Consider the following 26,777-nt stretch of genomic DNA (forward strand, 5'->3'; position numbering starts at 1 on the left):
TCCCTCTAATTGTCTAAACATAAGTAAAAGACCAATTAACAGCATAGATTCAATTTACCTTTGTAGAGTGCAAGAACATGTAGCTTGTTTTCATATACACATGCATCTTTCTGATGATGACCTCAATACAGGGGTCGAAAGTCAATTATTATTTTATTAATAATAAGTAAAATAATCATTTCAACACATATGATTTGTGTTCCTAAATTTGAAAATATGAATACATTGGTTACATTTCTGTTTAATATCTGTCTTACGGCATGATATCCTCTGAGTTCAGTGCTTTACAAGATCTTATGTGTGTGTCACTAATAGGTGGAATCAATATTCATATCCCCCAATCCAGCTGATTTGATCAGTCTTATTTTTTCCAAAGAAATATAACTATAACACAGATCTCATGGTAAGCAGACACACACTGTTCACTTTTAGACACATCTGGCAAATGTCTTTAAGTGATAGATGACATTCATAAGATGTGCAGCCACCACCCTTTGAATGGCAGAAGTGGCTGCAAGTTCCTTATTTCTTAATGACCTGAGGATTTGCATACTTGATTATAAAAAAAAATTACCAAAGTAAATGACATAATTAATTAAACATTAATTAAGATTTTGGTTTGCATTTCACAAAACATCTTGTTGCTATAGGTATAATGTAGGTATGTAAGTTGGCATACTTAAAAGCATTAAAAATTGAAACTTGAACTTATTGTGAAATTTATTAGCTGTAAAAGGCATCCTTAGTATATTAATAATGGAACACAAAATAAAATTACAATAAAAATAATTTTCAAAAAGTACCACTATAGTGTTAATAAGACAACATAGTTATTCAAATTTCCAATTTTTTTTATACAATAATATAATAAAGAAACGTGCAGAAAATTATATATTTCCCATAAAAGGGATGGATGAAGACCATCAGATCTATTTATGTTTGCTGGATGTAGAAAGGTCTTTTTATGTTAATGCTCTTTAAGGAATCTACTTCTATGTAAAAGCTTATTTTTCTTGCAATGAACTGTGTTTAGTAAAGATGACATGTTCTTCATTATGGATGGCTGTAGATCTGCCAGACTGTGCAAAGTAAGACAAACCACAGGAGCATGTGATCTGTTAGACACCTAGAAAGTTGAGTAGAGAAAGCTTGTCTGCAGGTAAAGTAAAATAGGAGACTTCCTGATAAGATGAAAAGATACTACAATATTAAGAGGTTTTAGAATTTTATCTATATGTTCAGAAATCCCTTTAATATAAGGGATTGGAATTTGAGTGATATTTTCAGAAGATCCCTTTGGTTGTCTTAACTTGGTAAATGCTTTCTTGATAAAAGATTCATTCAAGCTATTTTTCATAAAAGATTTGGTACAATTCAATTCTTGTTGTAAAAGGTCTTCAGTGGAACAAATATTATGAGCACAATGTAACAAGGTTTTAATGGTTCCAATCTTTTGACTAGGATGATCACGAGAATTAGCATGGATATAATGATCAGTTTGAGATTCTTTTCTAAAAGCAGAAAAGTGTAAATTGCCATCTGGTTGACAAAGAATTAAAATCTAAAAAAAAAACCTAGTTTTTTTTTTTTTCTCTTCTAAAGTAAACTGAATTCTTGGATGAATCATATTTTTGAAACAAATAGTTTTAAATCTGATGAACCTTTCCATATTGCAAATATATCATCTGCATATCTGTACCATACTGTAGGTTTAGAAGAAATGTCTTTAAGGAGATCTTCAAAATGCTACATGTAGTAATTGGCATGGATAGGAGGGATATGACTGTTCCTTTAACTTGGTATAATTTGTCTTGTACAGAATAGATTACAAAGTCAAAACATTTGATGATATTGGGAGAAAAATCTTGTTTAAATAATTTTTTTTTTTTAATAAATAATTGGGAATTTTACCGACCATCTGGTGTTCTATTAACGCTCTAGTAGCACTTTTTGAGAGTGGTTCTTTAGTTGTAATTTTATTTTGTATTCCATTATTAGTGGAACACAAATGATGCTTATGATAATTAGCTGAAAATTTTATGGCTAATAAATTTATTTCACCTCAGTTAAAGTTTCCATGCTTAATTTTTCTAAAAAAACTTGTGTATATAGAAAGAGCAATCAGGAATTTAAATGTAACATATTATGACTGTAATAACTGTAAGATTGTAACAGATTGTAAATTTGTAGATGATGTGAAGTTGGGAAAGGTTATTAGTAATAATGCAGATGTAGTCCTTCAGGAGGATTGGAATAAGCTGGAGAGATGAGCAAATGAATAGTATATGTGTGTCAGTTTAATTCAGCTAAATATAAACGTCTTAAAGTGTGGGATACATTGATAGGTGGGTGCATACTCTGTTGGAGTATGCACCCTCCTAGCTAGCCCAGAGGATTGCAGCAATACTGAGAACACTGACTAGCAGAGCTGGAAGAGTTGTAATTCCATTGTTTAAAACTCTGATCAGACCAGACCTGGATTATTGTGCTCAGATTTGGTCCCCAGATTTGAAGAGGATAATTTAACCTTGGAAAGAGCGCAGAGGCAGATAACAAAAGTTATATCATGACTGTACAGTGTGAGTTATGAGGATAGACTGAGGAAATGTGGGCTGCAAAGTTTGGTAAATAGAAGGAGAGGTGATATGATTGAGGCATTTAAACTGTTGAGAGGTAGTTATAGGGTTGATGCTGGGGAGCTCTTTCATATGGTAGAACAAGGATACAGGAGCAAATATTAGGGACCATCCCTGAAAGTTGTGAGCAAGAGGGTGAGAAGTGGCTTCTTTGCATGGAGGATGGTCAAACTGTGGAATGCATTTCCTGATAGGATTATGTGAGCATGAACAGTGAATGAGCTCAAGGAGTGGTATGATAGACTCTGTGTCTTTTAGGATGGACTTCCCATAATGAGTTATGGCACCATGGAGATCCTGGATGATAATAAAAATAACTGTGTGAAATCAAAAGCATAATCTGTATGCATATAACAATGGTTATACTGTACACAGATTGTTTTAAATGCAGTCGCATATGTAGCAGATTTAAACTTCTCACATTGTTGGGGACAAAAAAAAACATATATATATGAAACTCATCAAAAGGAGAGAGAGGCAAGAGGTTTGATTTTAGCAATATGAAATGAATAGAAATAGGGAATATTTAAGATTCATCCTTATTTCATATCTGAATAAATATAGAAACTTTTTTTGAATATTGACCAGACAGCATATGAAAATACAATCCTCAGCATCAGAGTTGCCTCAGCTTGCACTATTAGATATGAACACTGTCCATGCATCCATATATTCGTCTTTTATTAGTGCTTTTGATTAAGATTTCACTGGCCTGACAGTGTTTTGACTGTTGGTTCTCATCAGGGACTGAGAGTACACTTATGAAAAATACAACTCTCTGACATAGGATTGCTTTGTTACTTAATGAGGGTTTTGCCCTCTGAGTTTCTGCCTGATTACTAATGAAAATCAGCAGTCAGGCCAGTAAAACCTTAATCAGAAATACAAATAAAATGTAAATACACAGACTTGTGGATAGTGCTAATGTCTTTTAAGTAGTGAAGCTAAAGCAACTCCAATGCTGAGGATTGCATTCTTGTATGCTCTCTGGTCAATTTTTGAAACTTTCAAAGTTTCTACATTATTCCTTATTTCTTCTCATTTCACTTTGCAAAAATGAAGCCTCCTGGATCTTCTTTAGATAATTACAACTACACACCGACCAAGAAGTCACTTATGAAAAATACAACTCTCTGACATAGATTAAATTGGTACTGAATGTGGAATTTTGCCTTCTTAAGGTTTCTGCCTGGTGTCTGATGCGAAGCAGTACTTCAAAACAGCTGTCAGTGCAGTGAAACCTTAAAACCACTAATAAAAGATGAATATATGGATGCATGGGCAGCTCTTCTGTCTTAATTGGCACAAGTTAGGGGAGTTTCGATCCAAAGGATTGTATTCTCATATGCTCTCTGGTCAATTTTTGAAACTTTCAAAGTTTCTGTATTTGTCTGTGAAATAAGGATTGATCTTTAATATCTGCTATTTACACCCTCTGTCCAAAAAGAAACCAAACTATTGATAGAAAATAAAACATAGGCCAATTATAATTATTCAAATCATTTATTTCAATCAATATACAGTACTCTCCCTCAGCTTCGATATAGCGTTTGGCATGGTCAATTAATTTGTTAAATGAGTTTTTTATATCGGTTTTTGGGATAGAGGGTCGTGGTTACTGCTGCTTGAACGTTTTTAATGGTGTCATATCGCTTTCCTTTCATCGGCAAATGAAGTCGGGGGAAGAGAAAGAAGTCACAGGGTGCTAAATCAGGTGAATACAGCAAGTGATCCAACACACAAACTTGGTTTTTTCTCAAAAACTGTCTCACAATGTTCGAATGATGAGGGGGTACATTATCGTGCAAAAGTGACCAGCTGCCTGCATCACGATATTCATGCCATACGCAACAAATTCTCGCTATCAATTGCTTCAAAACTTCAAGATAAAATTCACCATTGACTGTTGGCCAGGCGGAATGAATCCTTTGTGGATAATGCCCTTGGAATCATAGAAACAAATCAGCATTCTTTACTTTTGACTTCTCCAAGCAACTTTTTTTGGCTGCCCCTCTTCTGGTGGTCTCCACTCAGCACTCTGTTTCGGGCTCATACTCAAAACACCTCTTTCATCACCAGTAATGATCATTTCAAGGAAGTTTGAGTCCTTATGAGTGGTTTTAATGAGGTCCTTTCAGTTCAATTCGATACATTTTTTGATCATTGGTCAACTTGTGGGGAACAAATCGCGAATTCAATTTACGAAGGCCCAAACTCTCGGTCAAAATGTTGTGTGCAGTTGATTTTGAATTTTGAGATTGATTTCATCTTCAATCAATCTCACGGACGATTTTGGGTTTTCTTTGATGAAATCACACACGTTTTGGATGTTAACTTCACTCAGTCCAGTTTTTGGATGGCCCGGCTTTTCGTCATCCTCAAGCGTCTCACGACCACTTTGAAATCGCTTAAACCACTCGTAAACTTGGGTGTGGGATAAGTATTCATCACCGTATGCTTTTAAAGCATTTGATGCATTTTGGTAAAACTTTTACCAAGTTTAACACAAAAGTAAATCACAGCTCTGTCTGAAACTCATTTTCCGACCGTTTGTCAAAACACACTATCACTCTTGGCACTATAACTTGGCTTCTAATGAAACAAATGTAAATAGTTGACACAACACTAATGAAGGTTGCCGCTTTCGACAACAAAAAGATACAACAGGTGGCACTACTAGTTTCTTCTATTTTTGAAAAGTTTGGCTTCTTTTTGGACAGAGGGTGTAGTACAATTACAAATAAGTTTCCCAAATTTTGGGAATGGATAAACCATTATTTTAATGAAGGCATGATATATAATGTGGCCTCAGGATTTTCTTTGAACATTTGTTCATACTTGAAAATGCTTCTAGGCAGCGATATATTTTTCTGATGATCCTGCAGTCTTGAAATTATATTATATTGTTACGTGTAGATACCAAAACAACTTCCTTTTCACTTTAATTAATATTATAGCCTCCATAACTCAGTCGGTATAGACGAAGCCCTTTGGTCGGAAAGACCTGGATTTGATTCCTGTCCTTTTCTGGTATTTTCTGGTCTCTTTTGACTAAAGGTGAGTTAGCCAGTCTCATACAGGGGTAGGGGTTTTTTCACCCAGAAACTTGGATTTTTCATCCCCAGAACAGACAAACCGGTCCCATGAACATGTGCATCTACAGGCATAGGATACACCAGGAGGCTTAGGGCTAACCTACCTTATCCTGAAGTTGCAGTTGTGAAGTTTACAGCTGAGAACCTTAAAGGTTCGCGCTTTTAGGAGAAGCTAAAGAAAGGTGAATGGTTTGTTTTTCTAATTAGTTTTGCTGATAGCATGATTGATGAGATAGTTCACTTAGGACAGTAATTAAACAAGCTATTATTATTATTATTATTATTATTATTATTATTAAACAAGACCTCATGGAGTCAAAGACTCATCTAGGAGGTCCTTTTATCTCACACACATCTCATCATACCGGGTCTTAAACACATTCAAACTCCCTGCAGACACCACACTCTCAGGCAAGGCATTCCAATCATTCACAACTCTGCACGAAAAAAACCTGCCTCTCACTCCCCTACTCACACCCTCTTTATACAGTTTCCAGGGGTGACCTCTGGTTCTCCCCTGATCTCCCACTATTCGCTGTAGAACTTCTCCACCATTGATCCTATAGCAACCCCTTACCAACTTGTAGGTCTCTATCATATCTCCCCTCTTCCTTCTCTCCACTAGTCTCTGCAAATTACATCTTTTCAATCTTTCCTCATACTCGACATTCCAGAGGTCAGAAACTACCTTAGTCAGTCGCCTTTGGACCCTTTCCAACATCTCTTCATCCTTCTGAAAACCAGGTGACCAAATCTGGGCACAATAGTCCATGTGTGGCCTAATCAAAGCCTTATACAATGGAACAAGAATCTCCCTACTTCTACATGTCAGTGTCCTCCTCATCATTCCTAGAAGTCTTTGTGTTGTCTTCACAATTTTGGCGATGTGACCCCTAAATTTTAGATCCTTATCCACTATCACTCCCAGATCTCTTATTTCCTCTACTTCCAACAATATATTTTCACCAAGCATAAATTCTGCATCCCATCTTTGTTTTCCAAATTTTAAAACCTTACATTTTGCAACATTGAACTCACATCCCCATTTGCTTGCCCAATCACTCAATTTATTCAAGTCTTCTTGCAAGGCCACAACATCTTCACTACTCTTTATGGTTCGTCCCAACTTTGCATCATCCGCAAACAACTGAATATCTCCATCCAAATCTTCGCCAATATCATTAATATACAAGTTAAATAGTAATGGCCCTAAAACAGATCCCTGAGGCACTCCACTAGTGACTTTCCTTTTCCTGGATATTGCACCCCCATACACAACTTGTTGATACCTATCAGATAGCCAGTCTCCAATCCAATGCACTAATCTAATATCCAACCCCATCTGCTCTAGTTTGACTGTCAACTTATCATGAGGCACTCTATCAAAAGCTTTTGCGAAATCCAAGTATATTACTGTGTATCCTTCTCCTCTGTCCAAGGAAGCAGTCACTTTATTGTAATAAGTAAGTAGATTACTAAAACACGACCTCCCTTTAGCAAATCCATGCTGTCCATCAAAGATTATACCATTGTTGTCAACCCAACTCTGGATCCTAGTTCTCACAAGCTTCTCCAACAACTTAACCACAACACCTGACACACAGATAGGCCTATAGTTTGATGCTTGAGTTCGATCACCTCCTTTATGAAGTGGCACAATCTTGCCCTCCTTCCACTCTTTAGGGACTTGACCAAGTGCAAGACTCGTATTAAAAAAATATGTCAAGGCAGGTGTCAACTCTCTGGCACATTCCTTCAGAATACGCGGTGATATATTATCAAGTCCCACAGCCTTATTTACATCTAGTTTACTCAACTCCCCAAACACCTCTTGCTCACTTACAGTCAGTCTCTCCTCCCCATCATCAACTGCTCTTAATCTCTCCATGAAGTCACATTCACAAGATTGAAAGATCTTTATGAACTGCTCATTAAGTATCTCCACCACACATTCTGCAACAGCTGTCTTTATACCATTTCCTCCAATCAATGTCATCCTTCCATAATCATTCTTTCTTTTGCTGGCTACATATCGAAAGAACTCCCTAGGATTCTTTTTAGCTTCATTAGCTAACTGCTGTTCATACCTCTCTTTAGCTACTCTCACCAACCAAGTCACTCTCCTTGCCTGGTCTTTGTAGAACTCATGAAATTGGTTACTTCCACTTCTCTTATGCTGCCTCCACAATGCCCTTTTTCTCTGTATTGCATGCTTAATCTCTTTATTCATCCATCTCACACCTAACTTATTTAACCTTCTCACCCGTGGTATACATTTAGACATTGCATCCACTAAATATTTTTTGAAAATCCCCCAAGCTGCATTGATCTCTTTTCCAGCTAACTCCTCATTCCATGCTACACCTGCAAGCTGTCTCCTGAGCTCTTCATAATCACCCCCCTTGTAGTTCCACATATACCCTTTTTTCACAGGGGTCCTTGCACTGCTGGCAACCACCCAAGTAATCACCTCATGGTCACTTTCGCCAATTGGTGGATGATTTGATACCTCATTGATAATTACATCCTCCGATGAGATGACCAAATCCAAGACCCTTAATCCTCTTGTGCCCTCTGTTACATACTGTCTGAGGTAGTTATCCCTCAAAAACTCAAGAAACTCATTTTCTTTACTTCCAGTTGCTATCTCTTCATTCCAATCTATATTGCCATAATTAAAATCACCCATAATGATCATCCTTTTCTTATTTGCTTGGCTTATTTGACTATACATTTCACTATCACCACCATCCACATTACCAGGTCTATAACAACATCCCACCAAGTATTTGAATCTATTCACCTCTATCTCACACCATACTGCCTCAAAACCACTGGCCCCATTTCCCCCTTGCATCTCTACCTTGTATGGACATAACTCTTTCTCTATCATCAATAGCACTCCCCCTCCCTTTTTACCCCTTCTATCCTCATGAAACACATCATACCTTTCCATCTCTATTCCTGTCAGGATGTCATCCTCATCTAACCATGTCTCACTTATTCCGACAATCTCTGGGTGCACAGACGCAATTAGTGCAACCATTTCATCCGCCTTGTTTCTTATACTTCTAGCATTGGTATGTTTCTGTAGTTGATGAGGAAATGAAACTTAAAGTAAGGAAAGTCTTGTAGCATAAAATTTGTTGTTCTGACAGCTGTTGGAAGAAGAAAATATTCCAAAGATGAAAACCTTCTTGTGATTGTGAGTACAATCACAAACTTGTTTGCTTTTTCTCTTTGAGGAACTTTTTTACTCTTTGGATCCTGGGTGACAGCAAAGACTTTAAAAAAAAAAAAAAAAAAAAAAGAGATTTTAATGGCACTGTTACTAAGAATTTATGGACTTAAATTATGTTAAGTCCATAAGTAGGTTCAGGATACAGCAGTCGGCTGCATTTCTTGAACACAGTGTTCAAGAGGGCTATGGCATAAAGGAATTAGCACATTAGAAATGCTATCACACTACCACAACCAGCTTGCAGTTTTGCCACCTGGTTCTGCTATTATTGTGAAATAACTGGAGCTGGATTTAACCTCCCTACCGGCCGAGGTGGATGAAATAGTGAGACCAAATTGCACTTCTTATCCATGCTATTCAATAGGTGTTACAGAATCGCATCCAGATTTAGCTGGACGTCTATAAATGTCATGGCCGGTTGGGGGAGTTAATCATACCAGGCTTTTCCACTCCTCGAGTATCATCTACCTACCATGTCGATAACTAGCATTTTAGATGACAGGATTAGAACCTAAGAGGTCATCTGCTGCTATTCTCCATTGTTAATAAGATCTGTCAACTGCATATTCTGATATACACCTTTACATGCCACTGGTACTATGTTATTTGATCACTTGCAACCTATTATACTGCACGATTCTTTTAACCTTCCATCATCCTTTCACATGAACAAGCTATGCTCACTCAATGAAAGATGTTGTCTATGTGTTCTGGTTGACATCCATTCTCGGTACATTCTAGACACTGTTGTGTATGAATGCTCTAGCAGGTAAGTTGCCATGACACCTGCATAAACAAATTTGGTCATGATTATCATACTGTGCTTAGCTATTTAGGTAATATTACTAGTGGGTCTGTCATTGCAAAGAATTCTTCATACACATTCCCTTTCTGTACCTCATGTGATAACAATTTGGTTGGAATGGCATGTGGATTTGAAACCTGCTAGGATTCAAAACTAGGTCAATCCAAGAATCTTGGAAGTTTTTGAAGGTGAGTTAGCCTGTCTCACACATAGGTGGCATGGTTTTTCATCCTGCATAACAAGCAAACTGGCCAGAAGAACACAAAATATATAAATGTAATATGTTGTTCTCATAGCCTTACTGTTTCAACTATAATTCCTATCAAACTACTAATACCTTTGGTATCTGTCAGCATATTTTATATTGCCTAGAATGAACACATGATGCAAGCTGGATTCCTCCATCATAAGATATATCTGATAAACTGGCCATTCAGTTTATTATGACTCAACCATGAATGGTTGTAAACCTATAATATATTAGTAAAATGAGTGGGCTAAGGATTATATTCCTACTTTTATTAATTTTTATATTTTTTGTATTTTTATTTTTTTTTTGACATAATCCAGAAATCCTGCTCTAGTGACTAAACACAGAACTCTTTCACACCACTTAATGCTTCCAAATAAACAGGATGGTTATCTCACACTAGGTGATGAAATTCATCTCCCACCTAATGACAATCACAGACATTCGTGTCCACAATGGATTTGAACTGGCAGCCTATTAGTTAGATGCTTGCTGATCATTCAGCCAACTACCTGGCAGAAAATGAATGTTATATCATCATTATCATCATCATCAATTTCCTGATATGTATCTCCAAGGGATGTTCGGTTACTATGACAGCACTACATGATGAAGTTTATATAGCGTCGCCGTAGCACGTGGCGGTGAATTTAAGCTGTGCAGAAGAAAGTGATTTTAATTCGGTGAATAGTCCGCTTTTTTCCCCGTTTTTCTACGTTTTTGAGTGCTAAATTGTTTCTCCGAATACGAGTGTACTTCAGTGGTTGTTTTTTGGAAGTTAGTTGCTGTCGCGATATAATATATTTTGGTACTGTTGGAATCGAACGCATAACGGTGGAAGACAAAACGAAGCTAAGTTACTGTATTTAGTTATATTTCATTTTATTTAATTATATTTAGTACTTAAATGTTCTGATGTTTGTACTTTTTTTCCCTCTTATTTATTAATTGAATAATTATTAAAGATTACGCTACTCGGCAGTAAGGAATGATGGTGGATTCAGCAGCAGTCGCAAGTGGCGTAACGCCAAGTCCTCCGCCATTTAAGAACTTAATTATTAGCAATATCATAAGGGACTTTGTGGCATGCAGTACTTGCGGCATGTATGCGTCTCGGAAATTACATATGTGGCTTGTTAAAGAGAGTGGAGAGCGTATGTGCGCAAAATGTAGGCAGTTGGAGGAAATAAGTACATTAGATATATCGATATCCGACTTTGTTGCTCCAGGAACGGGGAATGAATGTAGGAAGACAAGTAGTGTGATAGGAGAGAATGAGAAAATAATAGTTGATAGTGTGGAAGGTGTGAGTGACTGTGAAAGTTTAGGAGATGGTTTTGTTTGGGAGAGCGAATTTAGATTAAGAGTGACTGACCTGCAGAGAGAGATAGATGAGTTGAAAGAGGAGGTGGAATGTCTTGTGAATGAGAGCAGAAGTATGAAAGATAAGATTAGGAGAATGGAAGAGATAAATGCAAGGCGAATCAGAGTAGGAGAGAGAGAGAGAATTTAGGGAGTATGAGTGAGAGGTATGGGGGTGCTAGAAGAGGAGAGAATGGAAACAGTAGAAGAGAGGGAATGAGAGAGAGGTATGGGAATGCTAGAAGACGAGAGGATGGAAACGGTAGGAGAGATGGAATGAGAGAGAGAGGTATGGGAATGCTAGAAGACGAGAGGATGGAAACAGTAGTAGGAGAGACAGAATGAGAGAGGGATATGGAAGTGCTAGAAGTGGAGAAAATGGAAACAGTAGGAGAGAGGGAATGAGAGAGATGTATGGGAGTGCTAGAAGAGGAGAGAATGGAAACAGTAGAAGAGAGAGGTATGGGAGTGCTAGAAGAGGAGAGAATGGAAACAGTAGAAGAGAGAGGTATGGGAGTGCTAGAAGAGGAGAGAATGGAAACAATAGGAGCGAGGGAATGGTAAGAGGTATAATGTATGGCGACTCAATGATCCGTGGTGTACAAGGTAGGATGCGTGAGGAGTGTTTGCCAGGAGGAACAATAGAAAGGGTGGCTATGGCAATTAAGAGAGGTGAAAGGGTGGATGAGATGATTGTGATGGTAGGAACGAATGACTTGAGTGGCAATGTAAGTCGGGCAGCGAGAGATATGAGATTTTTGCTTGAGACTGTACGGAAGAAGACAGATAGAGGAAAAATAGTGTGCGTGTTGCCTAGGTATGATAATGATGAGCTGAGCAGAAGAGCGGTGATATTGAATGGCATAATAGCGAGAATGTGTGACAAGAGAGGACTGGTATATGTGGATGCTTGGAGTGCGTTTGAGGAAAGAGAGGAATTGTATGCGAGAGACCGTTTACATTTGAATGAGGAAGGACGTAGGCATCTGGAGAGATTGCCGTTCTGAACGAGTCAGTGTGTCCCAGGGAGGATGATAGCAGGGGTGGCCTCTTGTGGGAATGGATACTTGGGAGAAGGGAGACAATGTCAGGTAACACTGAGCCCAGTGGAGTCTAGAAGGGATAATGCTGGGTATAGAAACAATGGCATTTATATGCTTTATACTAATGCCAGGAGTATCCGGAATAAGGGAGAGGAATTGGTGGCGCAGATAGCATCAGCCTGGCCAAAAATTATTGCGATCACTGAGACGTGGTTGACAGAAGGGGATATAACAACAGGAATAGAAGTCGCTGGGTATAGCATTTTTCATCAGGATAGGAGGGGAAAGCGTGGTGGTGGGGTACTGCTTATGATAAGTGATGACCTATGTCCTCTAAGAGTGGAGAATTTGGAAGGAAGTGAGACAAATGATTTTGAGAGCGTATGGTGTGAGGTAGAGGTAGGCAAGACAGGATATTTAGTGGGGTGTTGCTACAGACCCAGGAGCACAGAGGATGGGGACCAGGAGATGTTTAGACAGCTAAGTTTGGCAAGTGCAAGAAGAATGATTGTTATGGGAGATTTTAAGTAGTATAAATTGGAGAGAGGAAGATGCATGTAGCAATAGGGGAATGGAATTTCTAGAATTCTTGAGGGACAAATGTCTTAGGCAACATGTAACAGAGGGAACAAGAGGTTCAAAAGTTTTGGATTTGGTTATAGCATCAGAAGAGTTGATAATAACTGAGTTGATGTCTCTCCCACCAGTTGGAGAGAGTGACCATATGGTGTTGACTTGGAAAATGAATAGACATGCAGGAGTATCAAAGAGACGGGAACTTATGTGGAATTATAAGGCAGGTGATTATAATAGTCTTAGACGTCAACTTCGGGAAGTTTCATGGAGGCAGGAATTGGATATCACTAGTGCGTGGGAAATTGTGAAAGAATATTTGTTATCAGCAATGGTAAGTTGTATACCACGAGTGAAGAAGAGGACGCAATTTGGAGTAAAGTGGATGACAAACAATATTAAACAGGAATTGCATGCGAAAAAGAGGCTATGGAAGAGATATAAGGAGATAGGTGAAGAGATGCATGAGGAATATAAGATACAGGCCAGAAGAGTGACTAGTGTGGTAAGGAAAGCGAAACTCGAATATGAGAGGAGATTGGCCCTAAGATCCAAAGAAAATCCTAGGGAATTTTTTAGCTATGTGGCCAGTAGGAGGAGAAATGACTGTGGAAGAATGATATTGTGGGATAAAAATGGGAATAGAGTGACTGATGCAGAGGACATAGTGGAATTGTTCAATGAACACTTTATTGGAGTATTTCATCCTAGAGGAGTCAGTTTTAATGCTAGAGGGATAGGACTGGTTCGAGGTCTGGAGGTACAGGAGGAGAGTGTGTTTCAGATACTGAGTACTCTGGATGTCAGTAAAGCTGTGGGACTGGATGGTATTTCACCACGAGTTTTGAGAGAATGTGCTAGGGAATTGACAGTGCCTTTAACGTGGCTTTTCAATGAAAGTCTGGCTTTGGCAAAGGTGCCCAGGGAATGGAAGGTAAGATAGTGCCATTGCATAAGGGTGGTAACAGACAGGAAGTGTCTAATTATAGGCCAGTCTGTGTCATCAGTAGTTGTTAAGATCTTGGAGAAAGTAGTGAGGGACCGTATACAGCATTGGGCAGATGAGGGTAATGTTATCTGTGAGAATCAACATGGATTTGTGAAAGGACACTCTTGTTTTAGCAATATGCTAGCCTTTTATAATAAAGTTTCAAGAACATTAGATGAGGGAAAGGCATATACTGCAATTTTCTTAGACTTGGCGAAGGCATTTGACAGGGTGGCACATGATAAGCTGATATTTAAGTTGCAGCACATGGGTCTGGATGTCAGATTGGTCAACTGGATTCAGGATTGGCTGTCTGATAGGTATCAGAGAGTTGTGTATGGTGGAGCAGTTTCCAGGAGGCAGAGGGTTACAAGTGGGGTCCCACAGGGCTCAGTACTAGGACCTATATTGTTTAACCTTTATATCAATGACATAGCCAGTGGATTGCAGGGGGATATTCAGTTGTTTGCAGATGATGCGAAGCTGGGAAGGATTATTAGTAATAGTGCAGATGTGGTAGCCCTGCAAGAGGATTTAAATAAGCTAGATAGATGGGCAAATGAATGGGGGTGTCAGTTTAATGCAGCAAATTGTAAGGTCTTGAGGTTTGGGAAACATCGATGGGATGCTGCATACTCTATGGGAGGAGTTATACTGGAGGAAGTAGGGGAGACAAGAGATCTGGGGTTGATGATTGATAGAAACCTGAATTTGAGGGGACATATTGCAAAGGTAACACAGAGGATTGCTGCTATTATGAGAAGGACACTGACCTGCAGAGATAAGAGGGTTATCATTCCGTTGTATAAGTCTCTGATCAGACCACACTTGGACTATTGTTCTCAGATTTGGTCCCCAGGATTTGAAGGGGATAAATTAACTGTGGAAAGGATACAAAGACGGATGACAAAGATGGTTTCAGGACTGTACAAGGATAGTTATGAGGATCGGCTGAGAGAATGTGGACTGCAGAGTTTGGTGGATAGAAGAAGGAGAGGTGATATGATTGAGACTTTTAAACTGTTGAGAGGTGGTTACAGGGTTGACACTGGGGTGTTCTTTCGCTTGGTTGAACATCGGGAGGGAGTGATGACAAGAGGCCATCTCTGGAAGTTACGAAAGGAAACTGTGAGCAAGAGGGTAAGGAGTGGTTTCTTTGTGTGGAGGGTGGTTGAGCTGTGGAATGCATTGCCTGATGGAGTGGTGGGAGCGAGAACGGTCATTGAGTTTAAAGAGTGGTATGATAGACTTTGTGTTTCTCGGGGGGGGGACCTCCCCTCGATGAGTCTTTTGACTCCTTGGAGGCCTGAATAATAATAATAATAATTATTAATCTCCTCTCAACAATTTTCCTCCCAATCTATTACTTGTGAGCACTCCAATATTGTCATATCTAACATTTCATTCTTCTATGGCACTTCTGACAGAATCAAACCACCTAGACCTAGGTTTCTCTCTGGGTCTCTTTCTTGCCATTTTGGCATCGAACACCTGTTTGTTAACCTTTCTTCACCTATTCTATTTGAGTGGCCATACCACCTTAGATTAGCTCTGGTAACACATTCTTGAATGCTAATGATGTCAAGTTCCTTTCTAATAGCTTCATTTTAATATGATTCTGCGATTGATTCCATCAGTTCACTTCTCTAATTTTTCTCAGAACCCTCATATCTGTGGTCTCTAGTCTTTGATAAAGTGCTTTATTTCTAACCCAACTATCAGATCCATAACTTAAAACCGGTCAAGTTCCTTTCTAATAGCTTCATTTTAATATGATTCTGCCATCGATTCCATCAGTTCACTTCCCTAATTTTTCTCAGAACTCTCATATCTGTGGTCTCTAGTCTTTGATAAAATGCTTTATTTCTAACCCAACTCTCAGATCCATAACTTAAAACTAGTTTGAACACTGTCTTGTATACTGTTAGTTTGGTGTTTTGACTAATTTCTCTCTTATTCCATATAAATTTATGTAGCTGGCTACCCATCATACCAGCTTTGCTTATTCTGTTGTCTATTTCCAGATTTAACCTGCCATCATCACTAAAAATTGTGCCTAAATAGCTGAAATATTTTACTTATTCTGAAGGATCTCCATTCAGAATGCAGCTGAAGTTTTCTATACTCTTGCCTATTTCCATAGTTTTTTTTTGTTTGATTATTTTGTTTTTTATTGCTGATTTTCATGCCAAATTTGTTACAGCTGTTATTCGATTTAGTTAATGAATCCTGGAGACATGCACTAGATGTGTTTAGGAGTATAACATCATTGGCATAAAGCAAAGAGCTAAGTTCAACATTTCCATTTCTAATACCAGGCTTGATGCCACTTTCTTTCATAATATGATCCATATAAATGATGAATAAGAGTGGAGAGGCAAATTTATACAGCCATATTTGTTGAGATTTGGGTATGTTTCAGGGCTTCTGTTGCTTCTAAGAACAATCTCTCTCTGACTTGTAAGAGCTTCTGTGCAGTACTTTTGTTTTCTTCCAGTTGATCCTGTGTACAGGGGTATGCAAAGCATGGTCTGCTAGGCCCGACTTTCCATAGTGATAGTGCCGGGTGTATCTTTTATGTTCACTGATTTGGATGTTCACAGTTCTTCCTGTTTGACCATAGTAAGCTTGATCACATGAACAGGGTACTTCGTAGACTCCTGGATGCGATAATTTTGTTTAACTAGTCCGTTGATTACACCATGTTGTAGTCTCGCATATTGTGACGAACTGTGTTTTTGTGCTCTGAAGATGCTGGTAATAACACCAGTGAAATATCAGCAATAAGTCGATAAATAATTATTTACTTATAATTCTGTGTTCTGATATATACTGTCAAAAATAGAACAACATATATCTTAAAGTGAAAATCTGATCTAGACAAACTCTATTTCACCTAAACCCAGCTTGTTCTTTTGCAAGTTTTGCTTTCACAATCTTTCTCAACCTCTTTTCAAGTATGCTTGCATTAATCTAACCTGGAACACTTAGAAGAGAAATTCCTCTGTAATTCTCACATTCAGTTTTTTTTTTTTTTTTTTAAATAGATGGTACTATGAGAACTCTAACTCTGAGAACTCGATCATTAGGAATTCAACCTTCTGACCAGGTCCTTTGAATTATGCAGTTTAGCCACTGCAAAACTTTTATACCTCTATATTTAAGCATTTCTGGTAGAATATCATCTACTCCAGCTGCCATTCCATATTTCAAATTTTTGAAAGCTTTTTCTACCTCAAGTATTTATATGTACTCTTCTTTAGATTCCTCTTGAAAATTTTCTAGTATGGTTCTGTCACTAATTGGTTTGTTTCACAGTCTTTCAAAATAATTACTCCAGACATGTAGGATATTCTTATCTTCAGTTTTAATGTTACCTTTATCATATTTGATTCCTTTTACAGTACAGTACCCCCCCCCCCCCCCGAGTTACGTAATAATGTGTTCCATAAACCTTTACGTAACTCGAATTTTATGCAAGTGTAATTTGTAAATTGCTTAAGTGTAACTTCGTAAGAAACTGCAATATTTATTATTATATGTATGTATATATACAGATATGTACAGTATATTATTTACACAGTATTATTTTATAAACGAAACATCATGCAGCAGTATTTACTCGGATATAAACTATAAATGTATGAAAAATATATAAAAGAATATAAAAACAAACTGAAATAACACTTTTCAAATAAAAAAATGTCTTGTGACAGCTAAAATTTAGCTCTATAGTGGGAGAGTCGGCGCTGGTGGTAGATGGTTGTGAAGAGAAATGCTGTTCTCTGGCAACTACTACCCCTCTGGCTGTTGTGAGTGGCATCTCATAAACATGTCTAGAGTATATCATGTGGTCACACGCTTTTTGTCATCGTAGATGGCCTTGTAGCTAGACATATCAAAATGGATACGGCGGCTAACATTCTCGAACCTCTCGGTGTTTAGATCCATCGATTCTAATTTTGCTAGCGCCGTGTCTATCAGGTTAATAGCCTCGGTTAGTCCCTTTGTTGTAAATTTCTTAACGTCTGGAGTTGACAGTTCAATCGGCATAGTATTTTCTTTGGAATGCCTCCAACTGAATAAGGTCATCATTAGTAAGCTCTTCATCATGACTCAAAAGAAGCTTGTCAACGTCAACGTTATCCACTTCCAGCTCTAATTACTCTGCTAGTTGCACACGCATCTCCGTTGCTTGCTGTAATTCTTCTGTCAATTCAACAACCATTTCAGTCATTATCTGCTCTCCTTCCTTTAAACGATTTTGAACCATTTCTGGGCAGAGTTTCTTCCACACAGCATTCATTATTGTCCTCTTGACTTAATCCCATGCCACCCTGATGTTTTTGATAGCTTCAAGGATATTATTATTCTTCCAGAAATCACGTAGAGTAATGCCCTCACCACTCTCAATGGCCTTGATTGCTTGGGAAAACATATGCTGCAGATAGAGGCTTTGAAAGTCGCAATAGCGCCCTGATCTATAGGTTGCAACAGTGCGGTGGTTCTAGGAGGCAGGTAAACAACTTTTACGTCAGAATGAAAGTCATCCAACTCTTTTGGGTGGCTGGGGGAATTGTTCAGGAGAAGAAGCACTTTAAACGGGATTCCTTTCTTGGCACAATATTCCTTCACCTGGGGAATGAAGTGATTATTGAACCAGTCTGCGAACAGCACACGTGTAACCCAAGCCTTGGTATTGGATTTCCAGATTACGGGCAGCCTACTCGGGTCATTGTTCTTAAAGGCCCAGGGTCTCTGGGAATAGTACACTGTAAGCGATTTAAGTTTCAAGTCCCCTGAAGTGTTGCCACCAATGATAACAATGATCTGATCTTTTGCGACCTTGAATCAATCCAGGCATAGATTTTTCCTCTTTTGCAATAAATGTCCGTGTTGGCATCCTCTTCCAAAACAGAGCCATTTCATCAACATTAAATATTTGCTCAGGCAAATATTCCCCCTCCTCAATTATTTCTGCCAGAAGTTCGGGAAATTTACTTGCCGCGTCTGTATCTGCATTTGCTGCCTCATCCATGACTTTGATGCTGTGTAGATTTGTATGCTTCTTGAATCGTACGAACCATCCAGCACTAGCTTTAAATGCACTCTCTGTGCCCATGATGTAAACCTTCTAAATCTTTATGTAAAGACCTAGCCTTCTCCTGGATAATCAGAAAACTCAATGTTATCCACTTCTATGTCAGATCCTCGATCCAGTGAGACAACAATTTCTCCATCTCTGAAATCAGGCCCAGCCTCTTCTTGGTAATGATTGTGCCCTTCAACGTTACCGCACCTTTCATGCTTTCAACAATGCAAACTTTATTCTTCACTATCGTATTCACTGTCGAAATAGGTCGATTTATATCCCGAGCTATTGTTGATATAATTTTTCCGTCTTCATACATACGAATTATTTTCAACTTTTCTTCTAAAGTAATTGCCGACCTTTGTTTTTTAGATTTATTACCAGCGCATTCGGTTTTTGCGTTTTGAATCCATTTTAAGGGTAAATAAACAACGAATGCTAACGCCGATAAACAAGTGACTAAACTAACCATGCGAGGCATGGACTACTGATGGGTCGGGGAAAAGAGGAATTGTTTATGGAGTCCTTATTTCTAATTGGTAGATTTCAGTTTGAATGTTACAGCTTTTGTGCACTTGCTCTCGGTGTTTACCTGTCACTGCCTGTTACTTCGTTACATTTGCTGTGAATGCCGAGTCTAGTTAACATTATGTCGTTGCATACTGCAATGGATGTCAAAGATGCAAAAGCTGCAAACATGTTCATATGTAGTAGCTGTAATTTTCGAGATTTATTATGTAACTGCGAATTTACATAAGTCGGGGGGTTACTGTACTCCATTTCTACACCTCTTCAATAGCCTCCAGAACATTCTGCCACCTTCCTGATAATTATTTTCTATATTCTTATCAAAGTCTTCCCATGACTTTTGTTTAGTTACTTTTACATATAACTTAGCTCTCTTACAATTTTTCTGTATTCTTTTAGGGCATATGCTGACTTATTTGCTAGGAATTTTTGGTATGCTTTCTTCTTTTCCTTGACTACTGCTTTAACTCCTTGTGTCCACCATGCTGTTCTTATTTTTCTATCCTTGCAGACAACTTCACCACATACCTCCCTAGTTGAATCAATGTCTTCTTCAGATTTTGCCACTAAGACTTCAAGGTTTGGTTCTTGTTTTCAATTTGTTTAATTTTTTCTTTAATGTTTGCATGGTCAAGTCTACAATTTACTTGTAAAAGCTACTCAACTTTAATTCTTTTTAAAACTTTCTAACATGCTGTTCTTTTCAATGTGATATCCATTTTTATCCTGCTTAGTACTAATTAAAGTCACTTCTAATTTCAAATTCTCTCTCTCTTGTATCCTGAATGAGCATGTTGATATCACTATCAACAATGACATAGTCAATGAGGCTTTTCTTATTTCTTGTGTCAGCTCTCCATGTGAACTTGTGCACATCTTTATATGTTGAAACATGGTGTTAGTAATGACTAGTCCATGTCCTGAGCAGAAGTCCAATAAATACTTACCATTGTTATTAGTTTTGTCCTTTTCTCCAAATTATCCCAAAATGTTGGGTTGGAGCTTGTTCCAGTAGTTGACTTTTCACTGTTCGACCTGGTTCCCTGATGAAAACAGTGGGAGCCTTGTTGAAACAGGCAATGCCCCAGCCGGCACGAAATCTCATGATATTGTACCATCATGTACATTTGTGGTTTTAAGCAAATAAATAATACAATTTGTTCATCTTAGTCCCAAATTGCCAGCCTATCCTCTTTTGTTCAATACCCAATAAATACCTATTAACAGGATACACAACATAAAGGTGAGGATTGGACATTAGGTCAGACCCCCCCCCCCCCAGTCAGTTCTCTAATTCCTGAAAGGTGATGCGGAGGTCTCTTTCAGGTTATATGGCTTTGACCCTTAAGTGACCATATACAGGGGGTCCTCGACATGCGTCGTTTCGACTCTACGGTGATAATCCCATAAATAATTAAAAAAATAAATTTCAATTTGAAGCAGCATGACGTAAAATTCAAACGTCGCGGGCGAACTTGTTTGTGAGTGCAGCAGAAGAATACGCTGTTACGCAGCGTTTGTTTAGGAGAGGTGGCGTTGCTTGGGTCCCAGTATACACTCTTTAGGTACTGCATGCTTTGTTTACATCTGCTCTCTCACTTTTGTGTTTGTGTTTTTTTGTGACTTTTTACTCTTCAATATGGCTCCCAAATGTAAGGCAGACTTCTCCGATGGCAGTGTGTTGAAGAAAAGGAAAGCCATTACATTAGAAGTAAAATTAGACATTATTAAAAGGGCAAAAAAGGGAGAAACTCCAATGAACATCGGCTGTGCATTGAAGTTCTGTTTCTTGATATATACGATGACTTTAGGGTGTTTTAGGTTAGGTAAGTAACTTAGGCTATGGTAATTCTGACTTGCATCGAAAATCGCCTTATGTCGGTCCGTAGGAATGGATCTCCGACGTAACTCGAGGATCCCCTGTATGTATGTGTGTGTGTATATATATATATATATATATATATATAAGGGTGTGCTAGGGTGCAGTGCTCATCCACTGAATAGCAATTTCACCAATATTATATTTTTGCATTTATTCCCATTAAAGACTCCCCTAATTGTTCCAGACTGACTTCACGTGATTCCTAAAAGTAAACACAATATGCTAATTCTTCATGAAGAGGACATTTCTTGATGCATAAACATTGCGTCATATTCACATCAATAGGACAGGTGTGCATTCAAAATACATACACCTTTGAGCCCTTTGAAAAGATGTACAGATGGAGCAGCGGGTCAAATTTTTAGCACTCTGGTAATTTTAAACTGCTCAGAAGGTGAAGCAGGGTGAACTCTGAGACAATATCACCTAGAGGCTGTGATTGGTTATTGCGTCAACCAATCCAATTGAACATTGTCATTTGTCATGAGTTGCTATTTTTATATTAAAAACTTGTCTATATTATATACAAGTTTTTAATATATAATTACATATTAAAAACTTGTATATAATATAGACAAGTTTTTAATATGTAATTTTCAATAAATTTATAAATTTTTTTGCCCATATTTACAATGTGGAAACAGTATTGTAGACGAAGAAGGTAAACATCATCCTCCTCTTCTGAATTTTACACCTTTGAGTAATTCAAATATAACATTTTCCTTTGTTTTCTAATATACCATATCTTAAAACAAACACACTGTCCTCCACTCTGCGCAGATTTGGTTACAATTAATTGGTAATTTAAAGTATTCAAAGTTATCCTACAATTAATTGCATTATACTAATTATGTAATATTATTATGTAATAAAAATGTAATCATACGTTCAAAGTGATGTGAATTTTGTAGCACGAGTTGCGCAAGCCATAACAGCACCTCCAATCAAATTGGGCATGCGGCGCCACTGATATATTATATATATTTGACGAAAGTTTATAAGGCAGAACACCGGAATAAGTTGATAACATTTATTTACATAGTAACATGATGTTTCATCCCACTTGCACTGGATTTCTTCGGGTGTAAATAAACTAGTGGACAAAACAGTAAGGACTAACAAAGGTGACAACTGTTATGCAGTTATATAAAAGACACTGATATTATTTTTAAAAAATTATTTCTAATTGTTCCGAATGTTCTCAATGTTTACCGAGAACATTGATTACTCATTCACGTGAACGTTCTTGATTAATGAAGACTTGGATGTATTCAGACAAGTTAATACTTTGGTTAATATTTAAATGTTTAGGATCTAATGCTATTTCCAAAGATTCCCAAATTTTTCTTTCTGTTGTATCATAGCAGTGGTGTAATAGTTCGGATTTATTCCATAAAACTTGATGTCTCATTTGTGAAGCATCTTGTAGGTCAGCTTAAGAGCACGTGTGATGACAAAGCTGAGGCTTCATTTCTATGGTATTCAATATCTCGAATGTGTTCTTCAGTTGATTTTTCTATCTGTCCATAGTAAGATTACTGGTAATCGCACCCTAGCCAATAAACATCCGGATATTGAAGTGGGCTATGTCAAGATTTTTGTAATCTTAGTAGTGTCTCATCTTGATAATGGGGGTAAATACTACTTTGATTTTATATTCCTTAAGTATTTTTGCTAGGTTTATGGACACAGTTGATATATGGGAGCATGATGAATCCTCTGTTTTCTTCTTCATTAGAAATTTCTCACATCGGTTAAATAGTCTGGAGATGGTATGTTGATTATAGCCATTTTGAAGAAAAGTGTTTCTTAAATGTTGAAGTACTTTGGCTAGTTCATCCTTGTCAGTGATGAGTCAGCAGGCTCTGGCTCCTAGTGTGGATAGGATCCCAATTTTTGAGGTCTATAATGATGGGATGAGGTATGTAGATATGTCAGTATGTGTAGGCTTTCAAAATATGGACTTTTAATTTATCCGATTCCTTAGTAGAAAGTCCAGAAATGGGAGTGAACTATTAGATTCTGATTCATAGGTGAATTTTATGTTAGGGTGTTGATGATTCAGGTACTCATGAAAATGCAGAAATGAAGGTAGTCTATGGTTCCAGACTAAGAATATATCATTGACATACCTTTCCCATAATTTTGGTTTATGATGGTATTCTTCTAGCTTTGATAGATGGCCTTGTTTTCAAAGGTTTCCATATAAAGATTTGCTAAAACTGGCAAAAGAGGACTGCCCATGGCTAGACCAGCGTTCTGTTTGTATATTCAATACTAGGGGGCTCTGCTCCCCTGATGCCTATGCCCCCCCCCCCCCCCAAGTTCCGGACTGGTAGGCCGGTTCTCCTTGAATTCTGATGACTCAAAAATTTTGAAGACTCGAAAGGGGGTTTCCACCCTGGCACCTTCCCCCGAGTTCCGGGCTGGTAAGCCAGTTCTCCTTGAATTCTGATGATTTGAATTTTGAAGACTCGACACTCAGGGAAGCCCCTGAGTTTCAAAACGTTTCAAATAACTTGACAAAAAACGTGAGACACAAAAACGTTATTACAAAAAAAAAGGCTTATCATTTTATATTTTAGGGTAGATATATATATATATATATATTAAAAATTTTAGATTAAAAAAAATGAAAAATAAAGGACAATTTACAAAATTGGTAACTTAAATTCAATTTTCATTAGGAACTGCAAAGTTGATAGAATTCAATCCCTTAAAGGCTACAAATGTTAAATTACCTGATGGTGCAACATTTGTAATAGCTAACAGTTGTGTGAAGATGAACAAAGCATCCACTTCTCATTACAATATACGTGTACTTGAATGTTATCTTGCAGCGCAGGTAAGGAAATAAAAAAAAAAAAATTCTGTTTGTGCAAAATTCGTATATATGCATATATGCTTTTGAAAGCTTAGAATTTTAATGTACCATTGTTAAACTGTTATAAGTTTTATTTCCAACTCCTAAACTACCTTGAAGGCACCCACCTAATAAACAACTGCCAGTATGGATTCCGTTGCTGCCGATCAACAGTAGATCTGCTCTCGTGTCACCTATCTCTGGACAAATGCCATGGAGAAGTTTGGCAAATCTCAAGTGGTTTCACTAGATATCCCCAAAGCATTTGGCAAGGTCTGTCACAAAGACTTACTAAGCAAATTACCATCATTTGGTCTGTCTCAGGACTTCTGTAGTTGGATTGCCAGCTTTCTGTTTGGATGTACAATATGTGTGGTGATGGATAGTTCCTTATCCTCTCATCATTCAACTAATGCTGGGGTTCAAAAAGGTTCTGTCCTCTCACCAACTCTCTTCCTGCTATATATATATATATATATATATATATATATATATATATATATTTATTTCTCACCTGAAGAAGTCGGATCACCGATGAAACTAGTTGTGATGTATTAAAGGTTTTTGTTATACTTTCTCGGGTTCTAGTCAGTTAAATTTATTTTTATAAATATATATATATATATATATATATATATAAATGACCTACTTCAGCTGACCTCCAACCAAATACACAGTTTTGCAGATGACAGCACATTGCATTCCTTCCTTTTATTTGATAAACCTTACTCTACACAACTTACTTCAACCTACAGAACATCAACCACCACTGCCCTCAATTCTGATATCCAAGCCATCCTCCAATGGGGTTCAGATAACTTCGTCAGTTTCAATGCCGATAAAACCCAGTACTGTCTTATTTCTCATATAAAAAAAAAAAAAAAAAAAAAAAAAAAAAACATTTTCTCCCAGTATTACATTTGACAACACTCGCATTTCCAGACAAGATGAGATTTCTCTTCTTGGAATCACCCTAACATCAAGCCTCTTCTGGCATAAACACATCACACCCATTGCATCCTCAGTTTCTAAAAAACTAGAATTTCTCTTTCGCTCAAGATGTTACTTCACCCCTGGACAGCTGTTAACCTTAAACAAATCACAAATCTGCCCAGCTATTGAACACTGCTCTCATAGGTGAGGTGGGCCCCCAAAATCTCCCTCAAAATGCTTGACTCAATTTAGAAGAGAGCAGTCAGACTTATTAATGACCCACCTCTTACCAACTCAACCCCCACTTTCGCACAGACGTTTGATTTCCACAATATGTGTATTCTACAAATATATCCATAGGAAATGTTCATCTGAAATAGCATCAATACACCACTTAGTATTAAGTGGTGTATTGATCCTCCTCATCCCTGCAACTGCTGTACTGTGGAACAGTCTTCCCCTTGTTGTGTTTCCCAAGGAATACAATATACATTCATTTAAATCAAATGCAAAGAAGTTCCTCCTTTCCCAACCCACTATCCATACATGCTACTAATGTACTATAGGTTGATCAACCTCTCATGTATGGGCTGAACATAAAACACATTAAGGAACCCCAACATCACTGTTAATACTTTAGTGTATTGACTTGTGGATCAAAGTATATTTTTAAAAAAAAATAATAAATATGAACCATATGAAAGTGAACATATAAATGAATTTGGTATCATTACTGTTTAAGAATGTGTAAGAAGATCTAAGTTGTCTTGGTTACTTAGAATGAGAGATGTGAAATATTAGAAAATCAGGTGTTTGAAAACAAAAATAGCAAGATTCCATGAATTATTTGCATCAAATTAATAGTGGTTTAGAAGATGGAAAAGTAAGAGTGGATCAAATCAGAGAAATAATAGGCCACTTTTGAATAAAATTTCTGATCTTGCAGCTACTTCTGATGTGCTGTAATTAATTTTTATTTAATAAGTACAGAAATACTAATTCATTAAATTGGTTACTCTCCCATAGATTTTGGCCAAAGGCTGTAAACTGGATTGGCAGAAAATCAAACGACTAAGTGATGTGCAAGATGAACTGGGTGTTTCACTGCATGAAATGTCACAGTTAGTTACAGATTCTTTTCATTCCAGTCCTTATACAAGAGCTGAGATCTGTAAAATTCTTGACATTAACATGGATGAGTTTGTAGATAAATATTTAACTATCAGTACTAGTCATGTTACCGAATTCAAAGTGAGTAAAATGAATATTTCTTTTGTGATCATTGTTTTTAAATCACATTGTTTAAAACTGATAATTTAAAATATTTTCCCAAAGTTGCTTTGAAGTTATTTGATTATACACCATAACATTTATTCTTAATTTCTGTTCACATTCAATTTTTATAATGATTTTATTAAAATCTAGTTTTCAGTGTATATTGTATCTTTTAGGAAATTAATCTTGGGGGATTTAAAATTTGATTGAC

At 37.4% G+C, this 26,777-nt stretch overlaps 1 protein-coding gene across 1 annotated transcript in view; it reads left to right on the forward strand.

Annotated features, from left to right (window-relative positions):
* Window positions 1-26,777, forward strand: part of Galk (N-acetylgalactosamine kinase) — a 146,036-nt gene that overhangs the window by 72,194 nt on the left and 47,065 nt on the right. The window contains exons 4-5 of the mRNA XM_090406143.1: window positions 24,183-24,340; window positions 26,318-26,542. Of these exons, the coding sequence (XP_090262269.1) occupies window positions 24,183-24,340; window positions 26,318-26,542 (383 nt within the window). The remainder of the gene's footprint in view (window positions 1-24,182; window positions 24,341-26,317; window positions 26,543-26,777) is intronic.

The sequence above is a fragment of the Typopeltis vanoorti genome, chromosome 16, assembly GCF_054136105.1.
Source record: "Typopeltis vanoorti isolate ZY-2024b chromosome 16, IOZ_Tvanoo_1.0, whole genome shotgun sequence".
NCBI classification, from domain to species: Eukaryota; Metazoa; Arthropoda; class Arachnida; order Uropygi; family Thelyphonidae; genus Typopeltis; species Typopeltis vanoorti.